The sequence below is a fragment of the Caretta caretta genome, chromosome 2 (assembly GCF_965140235.1).
Source record: "Caretta caretta isolate rCarCar2 chromosome 2, rCarCar1.hap1, whole genome shotgun sequence".
NCBI classification, from domain to species: domain Eukaryota; kingdom Metazoa; phylum Chordata; order Testudines; family Cheloniidae; genus Caretta; species Caretta caretta.
The window spans coordinates 225,916,856-225,936,982 of record NC_134207.1 but is presented as its reverse complement, the minus strand read 5'-3'; the positions used below and the strand labels follow the sequence as shown (position 1 = coordinate 225,936,982).

The window sequence follows — 20,127 nt, the reverse complement described above, 5'->3', positions numbered from 1 at the left end:
ACTCTGATGAAAGTTCAGACAGTATAACTGTTATCGCAAGAATGTGCTTCTTTAACGGATGTATTAAATAAGGAAAGGTCTCAAATGCCACTTTTCAAACTTTGTAACTGGAAGGTTTTAAAGATTATTGATCATCATCATCATGTAACATTAGCCCTTTCCAAAGACTGACAGCTAAAAAATAAAAATAACTTCAACTGAGCCTACTTCTGTTCTCCTTCTCTTGCCACTTTCTGCCACTCCTCTAACTTATTCATTCACTGTCACAATGTTTCAAAATGCCTAAAACCTCAGTTCTTGCTAATTATACGCTACCTCCACAGCATGATGTCATAGTCTCATAATTGCAGGTTATTTGACAGTCCTGCAGCCTGGTTTATTTGATACCACTTTTTGTTTTACTAATAACATGTCAGGACAAGTCCCATTTATTGTCTCTGTAATTCCACTCCCGTCTCCATCCCCATACACAGCTTGATCCTTCTGCCCATTGAAGTCAATAAGAGATTTGCCATTGACTACAGCAGGTACGTGAATAGGTCCATAGTGTCCACAGAACTTGACTTGTTTACCTTTTTATTGACAGAAGAACTTAAGCACATAGATTTGTAGGGTCCCCTCTGCTTACACGAGTGGGAGAGAGCTAAAGATTCTGGCAGAGCTAGGAGGAGTCATTGTTTCAGCTGCATACTCCTCAGAGTCCCTCTCACAAACCACCAGGTTGAGGCTCCATGACAATTAGAATTGAGAATATTGCAGGTGGGAGAGGGTAAAGAGGGAGGAATGACCGCTATAAGTGGCACATAACCCTCCTAACCTAGTTGATATCTGATCAGAAATTTAGGTGGGAGTTAATGGTTATCCAGGTGGCACTAACTCCACATCAGGGCTTCTGCTCCCCATGGGTGGGGGTCTTGTGCAGATGGGTTCAGAAGGAGGTGGAAAGGGCCAGTGGCATAAAGGCATGTGGTGAAGCTTTGCCTATTTTCCATGACACTACTGGTTTTCTGTTTCTAGAGCCCCATTTTGAAGTCCTTCCTCGGGCCAAGATTACAAAAATCTTCCCTTCAGGAAAGAAGGGGGAAAATGCAACATGGTTCACCTTATAAAGTTTCCGGTGGGCTTTTTTTCTCCCACTGTTTTTCCCCCCTCCGCTCCCCAGGACAATTAAGACCATAGTAATTTATGCAAGAAAATTAATTAGCTTAGTCATGGAAGTTATCATGAAAACTACATGTTTGAGGGCTGAATAAAGCTAAGAGGTTTTTTTTTCCAACTCTGTTCTCAGAGAGCCTGTAATTCATTATGTTTCGTTCATTGTGAAGTTGTATTGTTTTGTTTCCTATTTGGACATAGCACATAAGATCATTTTGATCCGTTGCCTTAAAGGCAGTTGAACTAAAGTATTATATATGAATTCTTGGTATCATAGTGTTCTAGTAATCTGAAATGCTTGTGGTTTCTTTGCACACTTAAAATCCATCTTTGTGGTCAAATACCTCTTGGATGGTTGCGTAAACTGGCCCTATTTCGCATTTTTGTATTCAAAAATTATTGGGAAGCCATTTGATAATACCTAATCTAAATTCTAAGGCCATAATGAAAGCCAGTTTTACTTCCTGCCCTAAAAATGGTTTTTATGCACCACAAATTCCATGCTCACTACAATTCACAAAAAAAAACCGAGGAGTACTTGTGGCACCTTAGGGTATGTGTACACTATGAAATTAAGTTGAATTTATAGAAATCGATTTTTAGAAAGCGATTTTAATACTGTCGATTGTGTGTGTCCCCAATAAGCGCATTAAGTCAGCAGAGTGCATCCACAGTACTGAGGCTAGCGTCAACTTCTGGAGCGTTGAACTGTGGGTAGCTATCCCACAGTTCCCACAGTCTCTGCTGCCCATTGGAATTCTGGGTTGAGCTCCCAATGCCTGATGGGGCAAAAACATTGTCGCGGGTGGTTTTGGGTACATGTCGTCAGTCGCCTCTCCCTCCGTGAAATCAAAGGCAGACAATCGTTTCGTGCCTTTTTTCTATGCGGGCGCCATACTGCTTTCAGCAGACAGTGCAGTAGGACTGCTAACCGTCGTCATCGAACCACCGTTTCCGCTGCCACTCTGCTCTCCTGCTCTTGTCTCGATAGCGAATTTCTCCATGTTGTCTCTCATGGGCTCCTGCTTCCGCTGCAACTCTACTCTCCTGCTCTCATGAATCCACCTTGCAGGTCGTCAGCCACTGCTTCTGCTGCCACTGCTCTCCTGGTGGTCCCCCAGGGCCGCTTCCGCTGCAACTCTGCTCGGCTGCTTTTGTCTCACCATAACACAGCAAGCGTGCAGCCCGCTCAGCTGTTGTGTCCTGGCAGCAGATGGTGCAGTAGGTCTGCAAACCATCATCACTGAATGACCGCTTCCGCTGCCATTCTGCTCTCTTGCAGACGCCATACCATGGCAAGCATGGAGCCTGCTCAGATCACTGCAGAAGTTATGAGCATTGTAAACACCTCACGCTTTATCATGCAGTATATGCAGAACCAGGACCTGCAAAAGCAGGCGAGGAGGCGATGGCAGCACAGTGACAAGAGTGATGAGGACATGGACACAGACTTCTCTCAAAGCACAGGCCCCGGCAATTTGGCCATCCTGGTGGCAATGGGGCAGGCTCATGCCATGGAACACCGATTCTGGGCCCGTGAAACAAGCAAAGACTGGTGGGACCACATAGTTTTGCAGGTGTGGGATGATTCCTAGTGGCTGCGAAACTTTCACATATGTAAGGGCACTTTCATGGAACTTTGTCTTGCTTTCCCCTTCCCTGAAGCTCAAGAATACCAAGATGAGAGCGGCCCTCACAGTTCACAAGCGAGTGGCGATAGCCCTCCAGAAGCTTGCAATGCCAGACAGCTACCGGTCAGTTGGGAATCAATTTGGAGTGGGCAAATCTACTGTGGGGGCTACTGTGATCCAAGTAGCCAATGCAGTCACTGAGCTGCTGCTATCAAGGGTAGTGACTCTGGGAAACGTGCAGGTCAGAGTGGATGGCTTTGCTGCAATGGGATTCCCTAACTGTGGTGGGGCCATAGACAGAACGCATATCCCTATCTTGGCACCAGACCACCAAGGCAGCCAGTACATAAACCGAAAGAGGTACTTTTCAATGGTGCTGCAAGCACTGGTGGATCACAAGGGACGTTTCACCAACATCAACGTGGGATGGCCAGGAAAGGTGCATGATGCTCGCATCTTCAGGAACTCTGGTCTGTATAAACAGCTGCAGCAAGGGACTTACTTTCCAGTCCAGAAAATAACCACTGGGGATGTTGAAATGCGTATAGTTATCCTTGGGGACCCAGCCTACCCCTTAATGCCATGGCTAATGAAGCCGTACACAGGCAACCTGGACAGTAATCAGGAGCTGCTCAACTACAGGCTGAGCAAGTGCAGAATGGTGGTAGAATGTGCATTAGGACATTTAAAAGCACGCTGGTGCAGTTTACTGACTCATTTCAGAGTAACAGCCGTGTTAGTCTGTATTCGCAAAAAGAAAAGGAGTACTTGTGGCACCTTAGAGACTAACCAATTTATTTGAGCATAAGCTCTCGTGAGCTACAGCTCACTTCATCGGATGCATACTGTTCTGCAGTTTCCACAGTATGCATCCAATGAAGTGAGCTGTAGCTCATGAAAGCTTATGCTCAGATAAATTGGTTAGTCTCTAAGGTGCCACAAGTACTCCTTTTCTTTTTACTGATTCAGTTAGACCTCAGAGAAACCAGTATTCCCATTGTTATTACTGCTTGCTGTGCACTCCACAATATTTGTGAGAGTAAGGGGGAGAGATTTATGGCAGGGTGGGAAGTTGAGGCAAATCGCCTGGCTGCTGATTACATGCAGCCAGATACCAGGGCGGTTAGAAGAGCACAGGAGGGCGCGCTGCGCATCAGAGAAGCTTTGAAAACCAATTTCAATGCTGACCAGGCTACAGTGTGACAGTTCTGTTTGTTTCTCCTTGATGAAAACCTGCCCTCTTGGTTCACTCTACTTCCCTGTAAGCCAACTGCCCTCCTCTCCCCCCCTCCACCCCGATCACTGCTTGCAGAGGCAATAAAGTCGTTGTTGTTTAAAATTCATGCATTCTTTATTAATTCGTCAGAAAAATGGGGGATGACTGCCAAGGTAGCCCATGAGGGGTAGGAGAGGGGGGAGAGGAAGGAAGGACAAGGCCACACTGCACTTTAAAACTTATTGAATGCTAGCCTTCTGTTGCTTGGGCAGTCCTCTGGGGTGGAGTGGTTGGGGGCCCGAACACCCCCGCCCGTGTTCTTGGGCGTCTGGGTGAGGAGGCTATGGAACTTAGGGAGGAGGGCGGTTGATTACACAGGGGCTGCAGTGGCGGTCTGTGCCTTTCCTGCACCTCAACCATATGCCGGAGCATATCAGGTTGATCCTTCAATAGCCTCAGCATTGTATCCTGCCTCCTCTCATCATGTTGCCGCCACCTTTCCTGTTGCTCCCACCACCTGTCCTCTCCCGCGTCCCTCCTGTCCTCGTGTTCATTTTGTGCTTTTCTGGGCTCTGCCATTGTCTGCCTCCACGCATTCTGCTGGGCTCTTTCAGTTTGAGTGGACTGCATGAGCTCAGAACATTTCATCGCGAGTGTGTTTTTTTCACCGCCTTATCTACGCTAGCCTCTGGGACGGAGATGCTAGTTGCAGCGTTGAAACATTTGCAGATTTGGAAGGAAAAAAGGGAGATTTAAAATTGAAAAAGACACATTCGCCATTTAAAAGGACGGGCTGATGTTTTCGGGTTAACGTGCAGCACAAACCCAACTAACCCCCCCACCCACCCAATTCTCTGGGATGATCGCTTCACCCCTCTCCCCACCACGTCTCTAACAGCGGGGATGATTTCTGTTCAGCAAACAGCCCAGCTGGAACGGCCACCTCTGAATGTACCCTGAATAAAATTCCCTTATTTCAACCAGGTGACCACGAATTATATCACTCTCCTGAGGATAACACAGAGAGATAAAGAACGGATGTTGCTTGAATGCCAGCAAACACCGGGACCACACGCTGCCATGCTTTCATATGCAATGATTCCAGACTATGTGCTACTGGCCTGCCGTGGTAAAGTGTCCTACCATGGAGGATGCAATAAGGCTGCCCTCCCCAGAAACCTTTTGCAAAGGCTTTGGGAGGGGAGTACCTCCAGGACAACTTCATTGAGATATCCCTGGAGGATTTCTGCCCCATCCCCAGACATGTTAATAGACTTTTCCGGTAGCTGTACAGGCCACGAATGCATCCCAAGTCTTCAGGGCAAAGTAATCATTAAACACGCTTGCTTTTAAACCGTGTATTATATTTACAAAGGTACACTCACTAGAGCTGCCTTCTCCGCCTTCAAGGTCTGGGAGCCCAGGTTGGGAGGGTATTGGATCCATGGTGATAAACAGTTCCTGGCTGTCAGGGAGAAAGGTTTCTCCACTTGCCTGGTATGCGCTATATTCAACCTGCCACTCTTCATCATCTTCCTCGTCCCCAAAATCCTTATCCCTGTTGTGTGTGACTCCCCCTGTGCAGGAGTCCACATACAGAGGTGGGGCAGAGGTAGGGGCACCTCCTAGAACTGCATGCGGCTCATCATAGAGGCGGCATGTCTGGGGCTCTGACCCCGAGTGGGAGTTGGCCTCTTGGGTTTTTTGGTAGGCTTGCCTAAGCTCCTTAAGTTTCACGTGGTGATAGCCTCTGTCTTTCATGCCCTTGGAGATTTTTTCAAATATTTTGGCATCTTTTGGAACAGAGTTCTGATCGTACGGATTTGTCTTCCCATACAGCAGTCGGATCCAGTACCTCCCGTTTGGTCCACACTGGAGCTCTTTTGCAATTCTGGGACTCCATGGTCACCTCTGCTGATGAGATCTGCACAGTCACCTATCCTGATCAGCTTGCCACACTGGCTAAACAGGAAATGAAATTCAAAAGTTTGTGGGGCTTTTCCTGTCTACCTGGCCAGTGTGTCTGAGTTCAGAGTGCTGTCCAGAGTGGTCACAATGGAGCACAGTAGGATAGCTCCCGGAGGTCAATACCGTCAAATTGTGTCCACACTAACCCAAATTCGACCCGGCATGGTGATTTCAGCGCTAATCCCCTCATTGGGGAGGAGTACAGAAATCGATTTTAAGAGCCCATTAAGTCGACAAAAATGGCTTTGTTGTGTGGATGGGTGCAGGGTTAAATCTACCTAAAAACCCTGCTAAATTTGACGTAAACTCATAGTGTAGACCAGGGCTAAGAGACTAATTCACAAAGGAATCTGTATGTTACTTATCACTTTCCTGCTTTTTTTTTTTTTACGGTATACTGCTCTTACGTTTCCTCAGCACATTGTTAAGCTGAACCTGGGCAAGAAGCTGATTGATATGGCTCTTTGTGCCCTGACTAAATAGCAAAACATACAGTAGTATTGTGTCTGCACTTGCGGGGGAGGGGGAATGGAATGTAACTAAATCTGTTTCAACTTGAGTAATGTGACATTTCTGTTCCTTTCATGTCAGGCTTTATTCTCTTCTATAATCAGATTTCATAACCTGATTTAGTATGTTTTCTCATTTGAATACTCTTTAAATAAATGTAGGGGTTGTGTTGCTAGCTAATTAGTGACTATTAATGTGCCTACGTTGACTTTTTCCAAATCTTTGGGTTTGGTGGTATGGATCCCCAAGTCTTGCAGGAGGACATCTTTATTTGCCAGGTACTTGACTAATAGGTAAAGAGTAATTCTTCCATGACCTCATGTGAACCTCGCATATCTAAAATACAGGGGATAGTGCCGTTTCCTCGTGGGAACCAGAATATTTCTTCTAATAATTATAATACCAGGAAGGGCTTGTGTCCAAGCAGACATAGCTTTTTTAAAAAGGTGTATGCATAGACAACCTCTGCGAAATCTGTATTCAACAAACCAGATGTATGTTAATACAAGGGGTGAGATTTGCCATCCTTTAGTGGCAGGGCCTATCGGAAGACGCATGAAAATCTGAAAAAAATCATCTAGCTCTTTTTCATAAGAGCAAATTGCACAACTGCACAAAGGGAAAGCTAAACACTAAAGCATTTGTAGAGTCTGGTGGACGTTTAAAATGGGCACTGGCAAGGAGTGTCAAATTCAACCTACCTTAAAGACCTTTTAGTGTATGGAAAATAGCCTCAATTTCAGTGAAACCTGTGTTACTGGGTTTTTTTAAAATAAAAAACTCAGCTGACTCCTATCAAACTTTTGGGGGGAAACCCTACCTGCGTCATCTTTGCAAATCATTTTGGAGAAGCAGAGAGAGTTGTTTATACCCTTAATATTTTGTTTGTTTTAGCTCCTCTATCCCATTCCCTGGTCCTGTCTCCCCACCACCACCCTACCTTATTGTTTCCTATAATTAGTGCAGATACACATCTGTCTCCAGGCTATCATCTAATCACTAAGGCTATATGGATAAATGGAATATAATTACAGTTTGGTAGAAACTGAGCGTTCTGCTTGTAGTAGTATTCTTGTGTTGTTTTAAATCAGGTAAATTCAGTGTGTGAAGCGGTGGGGTTTGTGGATTGGAGATTGTTTTCTGCAAAATATATTCCTTATTTTTACATTTGAAAACTGTTTTAAAAAATTGGAGAGGGGGCAGTTGTATGACGATGAAGCCATAAGAAATTGTTACCATAAAATACAAATCCCCTGCAGATTGTGTAGAAATCTGGTGCATTACATACAAATATTAACAGAAGTCATTTTTTTGTCCCCCTCTTTTTCAGTTATTTTTATTTCAGTTACTACGAGGACTGTCTTACATCCACCAGCGTTACATTTTGCACAGGGACCTGAAACCACAGAACCTTCTGATCAGTGACACGGGGGAATTAAAGCTGGCAGACTTTGGTAGGAAAGCAGTTAATTAAATGTCTATTTTATAATGTTGTGGGAATGTCAGACAGATGGTTTCATTGATTTTTCCTGTTCCTTAGACACACCTACTTTATTGCAGATAATTGTAATTTTTTCTCCAGAGCTAAGAAATTGATTATGGTCAACATAATATTTGATTAAAACTAGTGAGTGGAAAATAAATAAATACTCCAAATCCTACTAGAAAGGGATGATAATACTGCAAGTAGTTCAGTTCTCGTTATCTCCATAACTTAAGACTTAGACGTTAGGAGAGAACCTTTGAAAAGGCCTAACGATGAACAGGTCATGTCTAGTGGACAATCCTTTCTGTGTGTAGTCCTGGGGACATAATGATCTGGAAATAGGATTTAACTTTCATGAAATGACCAATAATTGAATGAGGCTTGAGGAAATAGGAAATCAGTAATGTTCTTCTGATGATTAGAAGAAACAAGGATTATGTGGACTGATTTCGGTACCCATTGTGGATCCCTTGTTGGGCATTGGGCAACTCTTTATAAAGCATCTCGGTATGAGACATTGTTCACCCCTTTCTTGTAAAGATGTCCCTTCTCAACACTTCCTTGAAAACCCTCCTTTTCTAGCAGTTACTGTAGCAGTGCCTCTTCCTCTAAAGGATAGTGCCAGTGTGGATGTGGAAAATGGTAATGCTTTTCTTGGGGTTTGTCTACACTTACAGCAGCGCAGCTGCACTTTGTGAATACGCTACTTATGCCACTGGGAGAGCTTCTGCTGTTAGTGTAGGTACTTCACCTCCACCAGAGGAGGTAGCTATATCAACGGAGAAGTCCACACCTAGACATAGCGCTCTGTACACCATGGGTTAAGTTGGTATAACTACATTGCTCAGGGGTGTGCATTTTCTATACCCCTGAGTGACGTAGTTATACCAACATAAGTTCCTAGTGTAGACCAACTCTCGGTGACTTAAAAAAAACACTTTGGCTTATCAGGTGTAAACTTCCAAATATTGACGAAGTGCTTGAGGAGTTCAGTATCTTACTCTGGACCAGATTCTCAGCTAATGAAAATCAGCATAACTCCGTCCACTTCAGTGGTACTACATCAGCCTACGCCAGATGAGAATGTGGCCCATCAGCTTCTTGAGGTGCCTTTTTTTTTTTAAAGCTCGCTCTATACTCTGGGCTTCCCATTCTATTTACCAAGTGTAGTGAGGGTACCTTACATGCTAATTGACAATTTCACTAGTAATTTAATGGTGATTTTGTCTGTAATTAAAGTTACTGTGAGTAGCAGCTGTGTGTGTGTGCTTAATGTGCTGGGGAAAGAAATCGAGCTTCATTTGATCGCAGTTCACATAAATTTGATTAGTCTGTAGATTGTGAAGCAGCTTAAAGAAACAATATCAGAAACCAGTCATGTATAGCCTTACTCACCATTTTCTGTTGCTATTTTTTAATACTTGGAGGATGCTACAAGATTTGAACAAGAATTGCTTTTTTAAAAGAAAATTTGAAGACCCCTGCTCTCCAGGATGATACATTGTAGAATAAAATTCCATTTCTTAGAGAAATTCATGAAACATAGGGGAATCATTAGGTATTTATGCTTGCAGTGAAATATGCAGTAGCTGTCTGATGAAATATGTGTCATTTGAGGTGACTTATTTTCTTTATTGAAATTGCTGGTTTTGCCGTATCTGTTAAATATACAGAGATCCAAGGATGATATGAAAGTAACTTGAGTTATAGTCTTAAAAGAATCTAAACAGCTCAAGGGTAGAGTTGACAAAATAGCTGATTTTTTGGTTCAGTAACCCAATTGAAAATCAGGAAAAAAAATTGGTTAGTTTTGAGCTAACGGTATGGTGTTTTGTTTTTCTTCACAAAATGAAAAATCACAAATATATTGTTCTGGCTGAATGAAACATTCTGACATTTCAGAATTTTTAAAAATGTTTTTTGTTTTTGGGTTTTTTTGGCTAAAACTATTTACTGAATTTGACTTAAATTCATAAATAGTTTTGATATCCTGAACAGTACATTTTTTGGCAAATTTACCATTTTCCAAATTTTTTTTGCCTAGTTCCACTCATAAGGTTCTGATGATACTGTGGCTTTGGCTGGTAGCGAAAAGTATAGTTAAAGTTGCAAACAGTTTTCATTTTAATCCCACTTTTCAGACCCTCTTAACTTTCCTTTTGTACTGATGATTCTCTGTGACTAGTGGAGGTGTTTTTTAAACTGAGAAATTCCATTCAGCCATTTTGAGTTAAACAAGAATGAAACAGGCTTTTCCCACTTTTAAAAGTAAGTAACTACATTTTTTTGACATGACAGTAGGAAACCCAGGTGTAGTTTCAAACTTCTGGCTTTGTAGTTATTACTTTGATTATGAACTCTGTGGGGCAAGAAATGGCTTTCATATATCTTTGTACAGTGCCTAGCACAATAGTGTCATGGTCTATGACTGTGACCCCTAGGCTTTATGTAACACAAATAAATAATATATAATTCTCATCTGAAAAGAACCTTTGTTAGGTTGGGGGAGGTGGTTAAATAAAAATGAAAAATTATAAGAAATGTAAAAATTACTTCAGTTCACGGCCTGTGGGAATCAGCTTAAGTTTTAGCTGAGCCTAATGAAATCCTTTCCCGTTTATGAAGTCACTGCACATCCTACTTGTCCAGTTTGACAGGCATAGATCTGCCAGAATAGTTGGCGTGAACTGACTATACATGTCTCATTGTAACACACAGAACATAATCCTCCAAAAACCTTCCTAAACATCAGGGATAGGAGAAAATTATGGACATTTAAAAAAAAAAAAAAAAGAAAGTGTCAGCAATGTTTGCTGAAAACTGCAATAGCCTGTAAATTCCCCTTGCATACACTAGACTGGGTCTAGGTTACACCCTCCTCCTTGGGGTAGAGAGCAAGCAAATAGGTTATCAAAATTTAGAAAATTCACCACCTCTGGTAAGTGTCTTATTGAACTGGAAACACAAAATCACAAGAGAGACTTCCCAGTTTCTAGCAGGCCACTTGAGCACTTCTAGATTACTTCACTGTATTACCAGCCTTCACCCCCTCAGGTAAGGAAATGCCCTAATTGCATATTTCTGGTGAGATCCTGGCCCCAGTGCAGTCCATGGCAAAACTTCCATTGACTTCAGTGGGGCCAGCGTTTCACCTCTTTGTGTTGACAAGAAATCAGGGCTCGCATGTAAGGCTTGCATACAGTGTTACTTTGAAAGCGCACAGTCTATAAATGAAGAACAGGTAGAGATAATACATGTAAATGAAAAAGTCCTTACAATATTCAGCGCCCATATTTCAATTGCAGTATGGTGGTGTCAGGGAGAATTTTTAATCCCTTATGTTTGTCTTGATTAACCAAAAAAATCTATGTAATACTCTATAACTGACATATTGAGAGAAGATTATAAGTCTGTATTTTTCCAAGTTATTTTTTCCCTCATGGCTCATGACCTTGTGAAATGGAAAACCAGACGGGTTAAATTTCCCTCCAGAAAATCAAGATGAAAAATTAAAAACTATGAGGCAAATGGCTGGAGGGTCATGACCCCTTTCACTGACGGCATGGGAAATGAGAAGACCAATATCCCTCTCTTTTTATAATAGTATGCAATTATACAAAATAAATGACACTCTTCTACCAAAGACATAAAATGAAACCTTTTTGCTGTTGAAGCTCTACCTCCCCCAGGCTACTTCTTCTCTAGAAGGTTCTTGGGAGGGAAATTTGTGTAAATTATATTTTGGATTAATGACAACACATTAGGGGGCTTTTTTCAAATTAGAAGAGAAGTCGAGGAGAAATGAGCTTGTGTCAGAGACAGGATTGACTTTGCCAGTGTAATTAAATATAAAATCTTAGTCTAACGGCCTTTCAGTCCCAGAAGAGAAGACCTTCAGAGTTTGGTTTCATAAGTTTACAAAAATCAACAGTGCAGCCCTAGTTTTTAATTCAGTCTCAGGTTTATTTTATTCCCTCTGCGTAAGATATCAAATACTCAGAAGTTGGCTTTGGTAGATCATTGTTCTTGGGTAAACATGCTGAAGGAAAAAGCACTCCTGCTTGCTAGTGCATCACATTGCCGCTGAGCTGGAATCTTTGAGTAACTGTAGACACAACCTTTTTTATTTTTTTTTAAGCTGTGGAGAGTTCCCAGATGTTGATACTCTTATGTGTGTGTAATTCTTCAAAGCAAAGAAGTAACCAAGGGAGGATTGCTTTTGTATTGTGCCTATGGAAAGAGCATTTATGAGAAGAGAGACCCAGCAATCAAAGGAAAAGGGAAAACAGACCAGAGACTGTATCAAATTAAAAATTGATAAAGTATAAAAAATTGCTTTCATGACATTGTATGAGATGGAAGAATATGTCTAAAATAATTGTTGCTACACAAAGTAGACAAGAAGTAAACTCTTTTTCTTTCTATTCTAAAACTAATATAAATTCTAAGAAATATTAAAATATGCTAGGAGTTCTCCCTGTGAAATGATTAAATAAGAGCAAGAATTAATTTTGATCTTGTGTGTGAATTTGATTTAAAGCTTTTTTTTTTTCCCAAGCTGTCCTCTAAGTAGAAACAAGGTGCTAAACCTTTAATGAATAGAGCCATTTTCAATTACAAATTGAAAAGAATACCACCATTTGTTTTAAGCTACCCACCATACAAAGAAATCAAACTTCCTGGCTAATTTCCTTTGGCCTCCGTTCACAATTTCTTCACTTAGCTATTTGTATATCTTAAGCCTCCTGTATTTGCATATACGTTTGTTTAGCCTTTACACAGGATTGCTTTTGGTGTGTTGAAAAACTGATCAGTTTTGTTTGGTGATGTCATTCTGCAGAAATTTTGAAAGCTGCAGTATTTCTCAGAATAAACATATTTATCTCAACTATAGACAGTGTCAAATGATTGTGCAATATCTGATAGAAGCACATACTAAAAGAGAGAACCCTAAAAATGGCATACTTTCCCCTCCAGAAGTAGATATGATCAGATTTTTTGCCTAGTCAATAAGTGCATGATCTATATTGTTTATTATATGGACACTTTATGAAACCCTTCACTTTTGCTGTATGTTAAAGCAACATAACAATAATGATATTTCAGTTACCATTACGTTTCAAATTAATGTAGGAAAGTGTCTCCTCATAGACTTTCACAAGAAAACAGTGCTTCAAAGACTTTGAAAGGAAATAAGCATTGAAGTATTGCAGACACTTTCTTGTTCGGTTTTCATGTAGAAGACATAGGGTGGGTTTTTCAAAAGTTCTCAGCATTGGGCAAACACTGCCTCGGAATTGACTTCAATGGGGGGAGAATTAAGCAATTCTGAACACTTTTGAAAATCTGATTCCTAGATTTCAAGTGACTAATTCAACCAATCTGTTCTATCAAGGTTTTCGTACCATGCCTGTTACCATAGTATCTGCTGACCAGCTGATTAGAGCCATACTAGTTTCATATTTTATGTTTGGTCCTACTCTGTCATCTAGAAAGCAAAGATCCAGATGAGGGGTTGGGGTATTACAGGGGAAATGAGTGTTCTGTAACCTTAAACCAAATCACATCTGTGCCAGTTACATACTGACTTAAATTACAGTATACAGAACTCTGAATTTTTAAAAGCTATTATTTACTAATGTTATCTTTATTAAAAGTGTAAGCAATCCATATGATTCTTCTCCTAGTTGTTGGTGTAAATCAGGAGTAACTTGGGAAGTCAATGGTGTTATAAGTATAAAAGTGGTTAAAATGAGGAAATAATCTATACCAGTATGCCTCAAAAATATAGTTATGTAAAACTGCCCAATGAAAAATTAAAAGCATGCACAATGCCTTTGAGAATAGGCACGCTGCCCTCAGCTGTTAGTGTACTGAAAATCCCACCCAGCATGGGTGTAGAAAACAGTGAAAGTTTAGCTTTAGCTTGGAATCATATAACTTTATCAACTTGTGTGGCTGTGGGAAAAATTAGCCAAAGTATTAGTGGGGCTGTTGTCCTATTATTCCAATAGATTGATATACCTATGCCACCAGGAATTCAATTTCAGGTGTTTGCTTGCTGATGAAGCTTCCCTGGGACCAGCTTTCCTGGTGCAGCACCAGGGAACAGCAATTACTTGTGCTGATAGGATTCTGATGAACAGACCTTCAGATGAGAGAAGTTGGAGGCTCCTGGAGCGTGGGCTGTATTTTGGATTGTGCAATTACTGTAGAGTACAGATGCCTGCTGTGTAGTCACTGCTTGTAATTGACACTTCATTCTCTTTAGTATGTACACTGACTTTTACAAGTTATTTTAGGCCCTGGCTGCAAGCACAACAGCTGATTATTATTATTTTTGTTGCCAAGATAGTGTGTGGCTATGAAAATCTAAGCATTTGAGAAGAAGGGCTGTAAAATACAAATACAAAATACAATATTGAAATAGAAATAGACCAGAACAATAAAATATTGCCGGCTTTATTGTAATTGTCAAAGATGGAGAAATATCTAGTGTTGTGGATTTTTGAGATTACATATTAAATGGAGTTCTTGTTTAAAGTTGTATGCTCTTCTCTTACGTTCGAAAGATCACAGTTAGAAATGACAGCTTTGAACTGTCCTCCTGGGAGGTCTGAGCTATGTGTGATTACTCCAAAGAGTACGAGTATTGGTGGTCAGAAACTCAGTATTTGTCCCTGAAGTTCTTGGGACTGATCATTATCTTCTGTGGGAGTGGATTTTGGGGGAAAAAATCTGCACAAGGAGATCTTCATGGAAATTTTCCTGAATTCTTCATTGGGAGGTGAAGTTTCCCCAGAAATTTTTCACTCAAACCCTTTGGGTCCCTCAGGGTCTGTGAAGATGTATGGGAACCTGTAGGAGGCCTGGGTCATCTGCATGGAGGAGGTCCTGTTTTAAATTTTCAGGGGTTTATTAATGATCAATAAAAGAAAAATTTTCAAATAAATATGATTAAACCTTGAGAACATCCTTAAAGACATAGAGGTTGATTAATAATAGATAGCATGAGCTAAAAGGTTTGGGGTTTGTGAGAGTTATGCTCAATGGAGATGCGGTTTAAAAACTGGATGCTGTACATAGACCAAGAATGTTTCTGTGAAATTTCATGGAGATTTTTACTGTGGAGAGCGTGTGCTTGGAAATGTCACAAGGGACCAGAGTAATACCATCTAGTTTACCGTTAAAATGAGAAGCTAAGTTATTTAACCTAAGGGTATGTCTTCATTACCGCCAGATCAGCGGGCAGCGATCGATCCAGCGGGGATCGCTTTATTGCGTCTAGTCTAGACTTGATAAATCGACCCCCGAGCGCTCTCCCGTCGACTCCTGTACTCCATCGCCGCAAGAGGCGCAGTGGAGTCAACAGGGGGAGTGGCAGCAGTCGACTCACCGCAGTGAAGACACCATGGGTAAGTTGATCTAAGTACGTCAACTTTAGCTACATTATTCACGTAGCTGAAGTTGAATAACTTAGATCGATCCCCCACACCCCTCCAGCATAGACCAGAGCTAAGAAAATAGTTTTTTCTTCTCAATAAACATCCCCAGAAGGAAATTGTCTTTATAGGATAATGTATATGATCCCCAGATAATGGATTCTGTAAATGTGCATAGACACCATACACTGTTATGCTTTACTGTGTCAATAGCCCACAGAGTATCAGTTCTTTAAGATATTGATACAAGAGATCATCCTGGTGCCCAAGAACCTGTTACATTGGGTTGTTGACGATACAGAGACAATAAGGTTGTTTTGCTGAGCTCTACTGAGTGTGTGAAATAGCTTTAATGTCTTCAAAGCTTCCCGTTTTTTCAACAATATTTCATTCCTCCTTTTTGCATCTGTCATAATTCCTTTGGAAGAACAAGCATTGTCAGGGCTCTATTGGCAACCTACATGTTGTCTGGAATTTTTGTTATGAGATTATGATGATTGGGTGGGAGAGGAAGGACAACATATGCATGAATTATAGTGCCTCTTTCTCCCCATTATGGGTTATTACGGGTTAGGGAGTGAAAGCTGGCATCTCACAGAGGTGTCTAATGTCTGTTTTGCTTCAGTCTTCACTGCAAAGGTAAATTGTGACTGGATATTTGACACAATTAATATTAACAAGGGGGAAGGAACACAAGCCAAAGTAGGAAAAACAGGGTAAGGAATATTTAAATAAGTTAGCTGTATTTAAGTCTTCAGGGCCTCATGCAGTTCACCCCAGAACTTAAGGAACTAGCTGAAGCAATCTCAGAAACATTAGCAATTTATCTTTGAGCGCTCATGGAGGATGAGTGAGGCCGCAGAGTACTGAGAGAGAGCAAACATAGTACCTATCTTTAAAAAGGAGAACAAAGACTACTTGAGAAATTATAGCCCAGTCAGCCTAACTTTGATAGCTGGAAAGATACTGGAAAAAATTAACCAATCAGTTTATCAGGACCTTAAGCATTGTAAGGTTATAAGTAATAGTCAACATGGATTTGTCAGATCATGTCAAACAATCTTAATTTCCTTCTTTGACAGGGTTACTGGCCTAGTGGATAGGGGGAAGTGGTAGATGTGACATATCTTAATTTTAGTAAGCCTTTTGACACAGTCCCAACATGACATTCTTATAAGCAAAACTGGGGAAATATGGTGCAGATGAAATTACTTGAAGGTGGTACAAAACTGGTTGAAGGACTATACTCAATGATTCGCTGTCAACTGGGAGAGCATACAAGTGGGGCCCTATAGGGGTCAGTCCTAGATCCAGTACTTGTCAGCATTCTCATTAGTGACTTGGATAATGGAGTGGAGAGTGTGGTTATAAAATTTGTGTGTGACACCAAACTGGGAGGGGTTGTAAGCACTTTGGAGGACAGAATTAGAATTCAAAATGACCTTGACAACTTGGAGAATTGGTCTGAAATCAACAAGATGAAATTCACTAAAGTCAAGTGCAAAATACTACACTTTGGAAGGAAAAATCAAATGCAAAACTATAAAATGGGGAATTACTCTCTAGGTGGCAGTACTGCTGAAAAGGAGGTGGGAGTTATAGTGAATCACAAATTAAAAATGAGTCAACAATGTGGTGCAGTTGTGAAAAAGACTAATGTTGTTCTGGTGTGTGGTGTTAGGTGCCTTATATAAGGCATGGGTGGGGGTAACTGTCCCACTGTACTCTGCATCAGTGAGGCCTTGGCTGGAGTATAGTATCCAGTTCTGGGTGTCACACTTTAAGAAAGATGTGGACAAAATGGAGAAAATCCAGAGAACAACAACAAAATGAAAGTTTTAGAAAAGGAAAGATTAAAAAAAACTGGACATGTTGAGTCATGCGTAAAAGAAAACTGAGGGGAGACCTGATAAGTCTTCAGATATGTTAAGGGTTGTTACAAAAAGAGGAGAGTGATCAATTTTTCTCCTGTTCACTGAAGGTAGGATACTTGCTTAATGTACATCAAGGGAGATTTCAGTTAGCTATTAGGAAAAACTTTCCAACTATAGGGTAGTTAAGCTCTGGAATAGGATTCCAAAAGAGGTTGTGGAATCACCATCTTTGGAGGTTTTTAAGAACAGGCTGGAGAAACACGTTAGGGATGGTCTATGTACATTTGGTCCTGCCTCAGTGCAGGGGGCTGGACTTAGCACAGACTTCTCAAGGTCCCCTTCATCCCTACATCTGTGATTCTGTGGCCTCTTGTGCACTGCATGAAGTTAGTGAGAATTCCCCATTCTCTAGAGCCAGCTGGGGAATAAGGAGGCCACAGTCAAGGAACCCACTTGGCTGATAGGAGCCCAAAACCTAGTGTCTTGTGGGGTGGGAGTGAACTTTCTGGCAATAAGGACTGTGGAGGTGGAGGGCCAGAGAGGCTTGGACAGGTTGGCATGCTGGTCAAATACTTTTCCAGGGTGACAGAGCAGTGAGGAAAATGCTTTTTAATTCTCTGATTTGGGTAGCCTTGGGCTGAGATTACTGATGGGCAGTGGCTTCTTTCCGCAGGATATTCTTTCTGGTGTTTTTCAAAATCTACATATAAACACTAAGTGAACTGGTCAGATGACATGGACTCAAGTGACAGCAATATGGAAATGACAAACAGCTCTATCTTTCCTTCACCATATATAACCACACCACTAAAACCAAGATGTTCCAGTGCTTGTGTTACTGTGGTTCTTAAAACCCAAAGTTTTTGGTAACTATTGCTCTTCATGAGGCGGTGGCAGGAAATAAATCAGTGGAAACGTTGCTGTCTGACTGATAAGTGGCTAACACAAACAGTACAATACAAGAGTGCTTTCACTTAAAGCTACGCTTTATTTTAATATCAAGCACTTACACACATCTTCAACAGGTTAGTAAAATACCCCCAAAATCAATAGTTACTGAGGTCTGGAGCAGTCTTTGAGTGGAATGACAACTGTCTGGTTGGCGCATCTTTTAGCTGCTGTTGGGGACCCTAATTTGTGTCCCTGAAGTGTCCCTAAAAGAGACACTTAACTTTCTCTCCTTATTTAATGGGTTAGAGTAACAAAAATATGTCAATAAAAAAAAAACTTTTTAACCAAACAACTTCAAAGTTTAAGCAAGAGGTCTCCCCAAACCATTAATTAGACAGATGTCCTGAGGGCCCTGATAAACACATCCCAAAGGGCAGATATAGATAAATTTCCTGTTTTTCCAAACCATATACCTCAGCAATGTCAACAGAGATCTTATCAGGAAGGACACAGGGTCGGCTCTCCCATCAATCCTTCCCCTCCTGACTTCTTGCTTAGATGTGCTAAGGCTGTTGCAGAGGCCTGCTGAGACCTACTGATTTAGCTGCTTTTGGCCATAAGCATGCTAATCAATATTCCAATTATCTGTAGTGGTCCAGGCATTTTGCTGGTCTGCCAAAATGACCCTGTGCACTTGAATAAGATCAGCTTATGGATAAAGAACAGCTGACTGAAGCTGAACCGAAGCCGAGATGATGCTGGGTGTCCAGAGGAAAGTATTTTGAAGAGTTTGCAGCCACGGTGCAGTCTTTGACTGAAGGTTCACATCCACAATTGGTCAGTTCAGTCCATAGTCTGAGTGTACTTTTGGGTTCTTCACAGGCACTGAGCTCTCGCATCACAATAGTGTGAGTAATGCTTTCTGCCATCTCTGGTTGGCTTGGAGACTGTCTCATCCTAGTGGATGAAGACCTGGCCTCACTTATCATGCCTTTTTCACCTCTTGGCTGGACTATGGCAATGTAGCATACTTCAGAATGAAACCCTCAGTACTTAGTAAACTCGAACTGATACAAAATACTGCTGCGCATCTCCACAGTGACAGAGACTTCATGATCACATCACACCAGTCCTCCAGTCTCTACACTGGCTTGCCATAGAAATCAAGTTTAAGTCTTGCTCCTTACCTTCAAAGTGCCCCATGGCCTGGGCCCAGGATACCTAAAAGACAGTTTACAGCTCCAAGATGAAGACTGTGGTTGACAGCACTCCCTGGCACAATGGAATTCTCAACAATAAGAGTTAAGTTCATCCATGTGAGAGACAGAACCTTCTCGGTGGGTGGTGAGATGCTCTGGAATGAACTCTCCCAGAAACTAAGGACTATCACAAATCTCACGACTTTCTGCTGCCGGTGCAAGGATGATTTCTTTGTCCTTTCCTTCTCCAATATAAGCATAGCAACATGTATATTTAAAATAAAAAAATCATACTAAACAACATGTGATAGACATGTAGTCACGTTGCTTAATGCATTATTGGAAGGCGCTCAGATACTAGGGTGATGAGCGCATTATAAAAACCTATATAGAATAGTATGTAGGATAGAATAGAAATGGCAGCATATGCTGTTCTCATGATCTCCTTGCATACTGCCCACAAGAGACATGTAGTGGAGAAGGAGAAAAGAGAGGAGTGTATGGGTGGTATCAAAGTTTCCAATGACTAGAGCATATACTATTATCAGTGCCAGGGGAGGGTCTGATTTCCTGCTGTGATGCCAGACATTGTCCATTGAGGCCTTTCTGACCCATAATGTGTGTGGTAATTGGAGGCTGAGGGGGGCAGCGGAGGGATAGGGGGTGGATGTGATGGAGTTGTTGGTCCAATATCTTTGCTGACACCTCTTACTCTAAATTGGTCTAGCTTATGTAATTGCATAGTAAACCTCAGT

General features: G+C 41.5%; 1 protein-coding gene across 5 annotated transcripts in view; it reads left to right on the top strand.

Moving 5' to 3' along the window:
• The window catches only part of CDK14 (cyclin dependent kinase 14), a 503,511-nt gene that overhangs the window by 265,308 nt on the left and 218,076 nt on the right, over positions 1 to 20,127 (top strand). For all 5 annotated transcript variants that reach the window (XM_048838104.2, XM_048838107.2, XM_048838105.2 and 2 more), the window contains one exon: positions 7,811 to 7,934. In XM_048838104.2, coding sequence (XP_048694061.1) covers positions 7,811 to 7,934 — 124 coding nt within the window. The remainder of the gene's footprint in view (positions 1 to 7,810; positions 7,935 to 20,127) is intronic.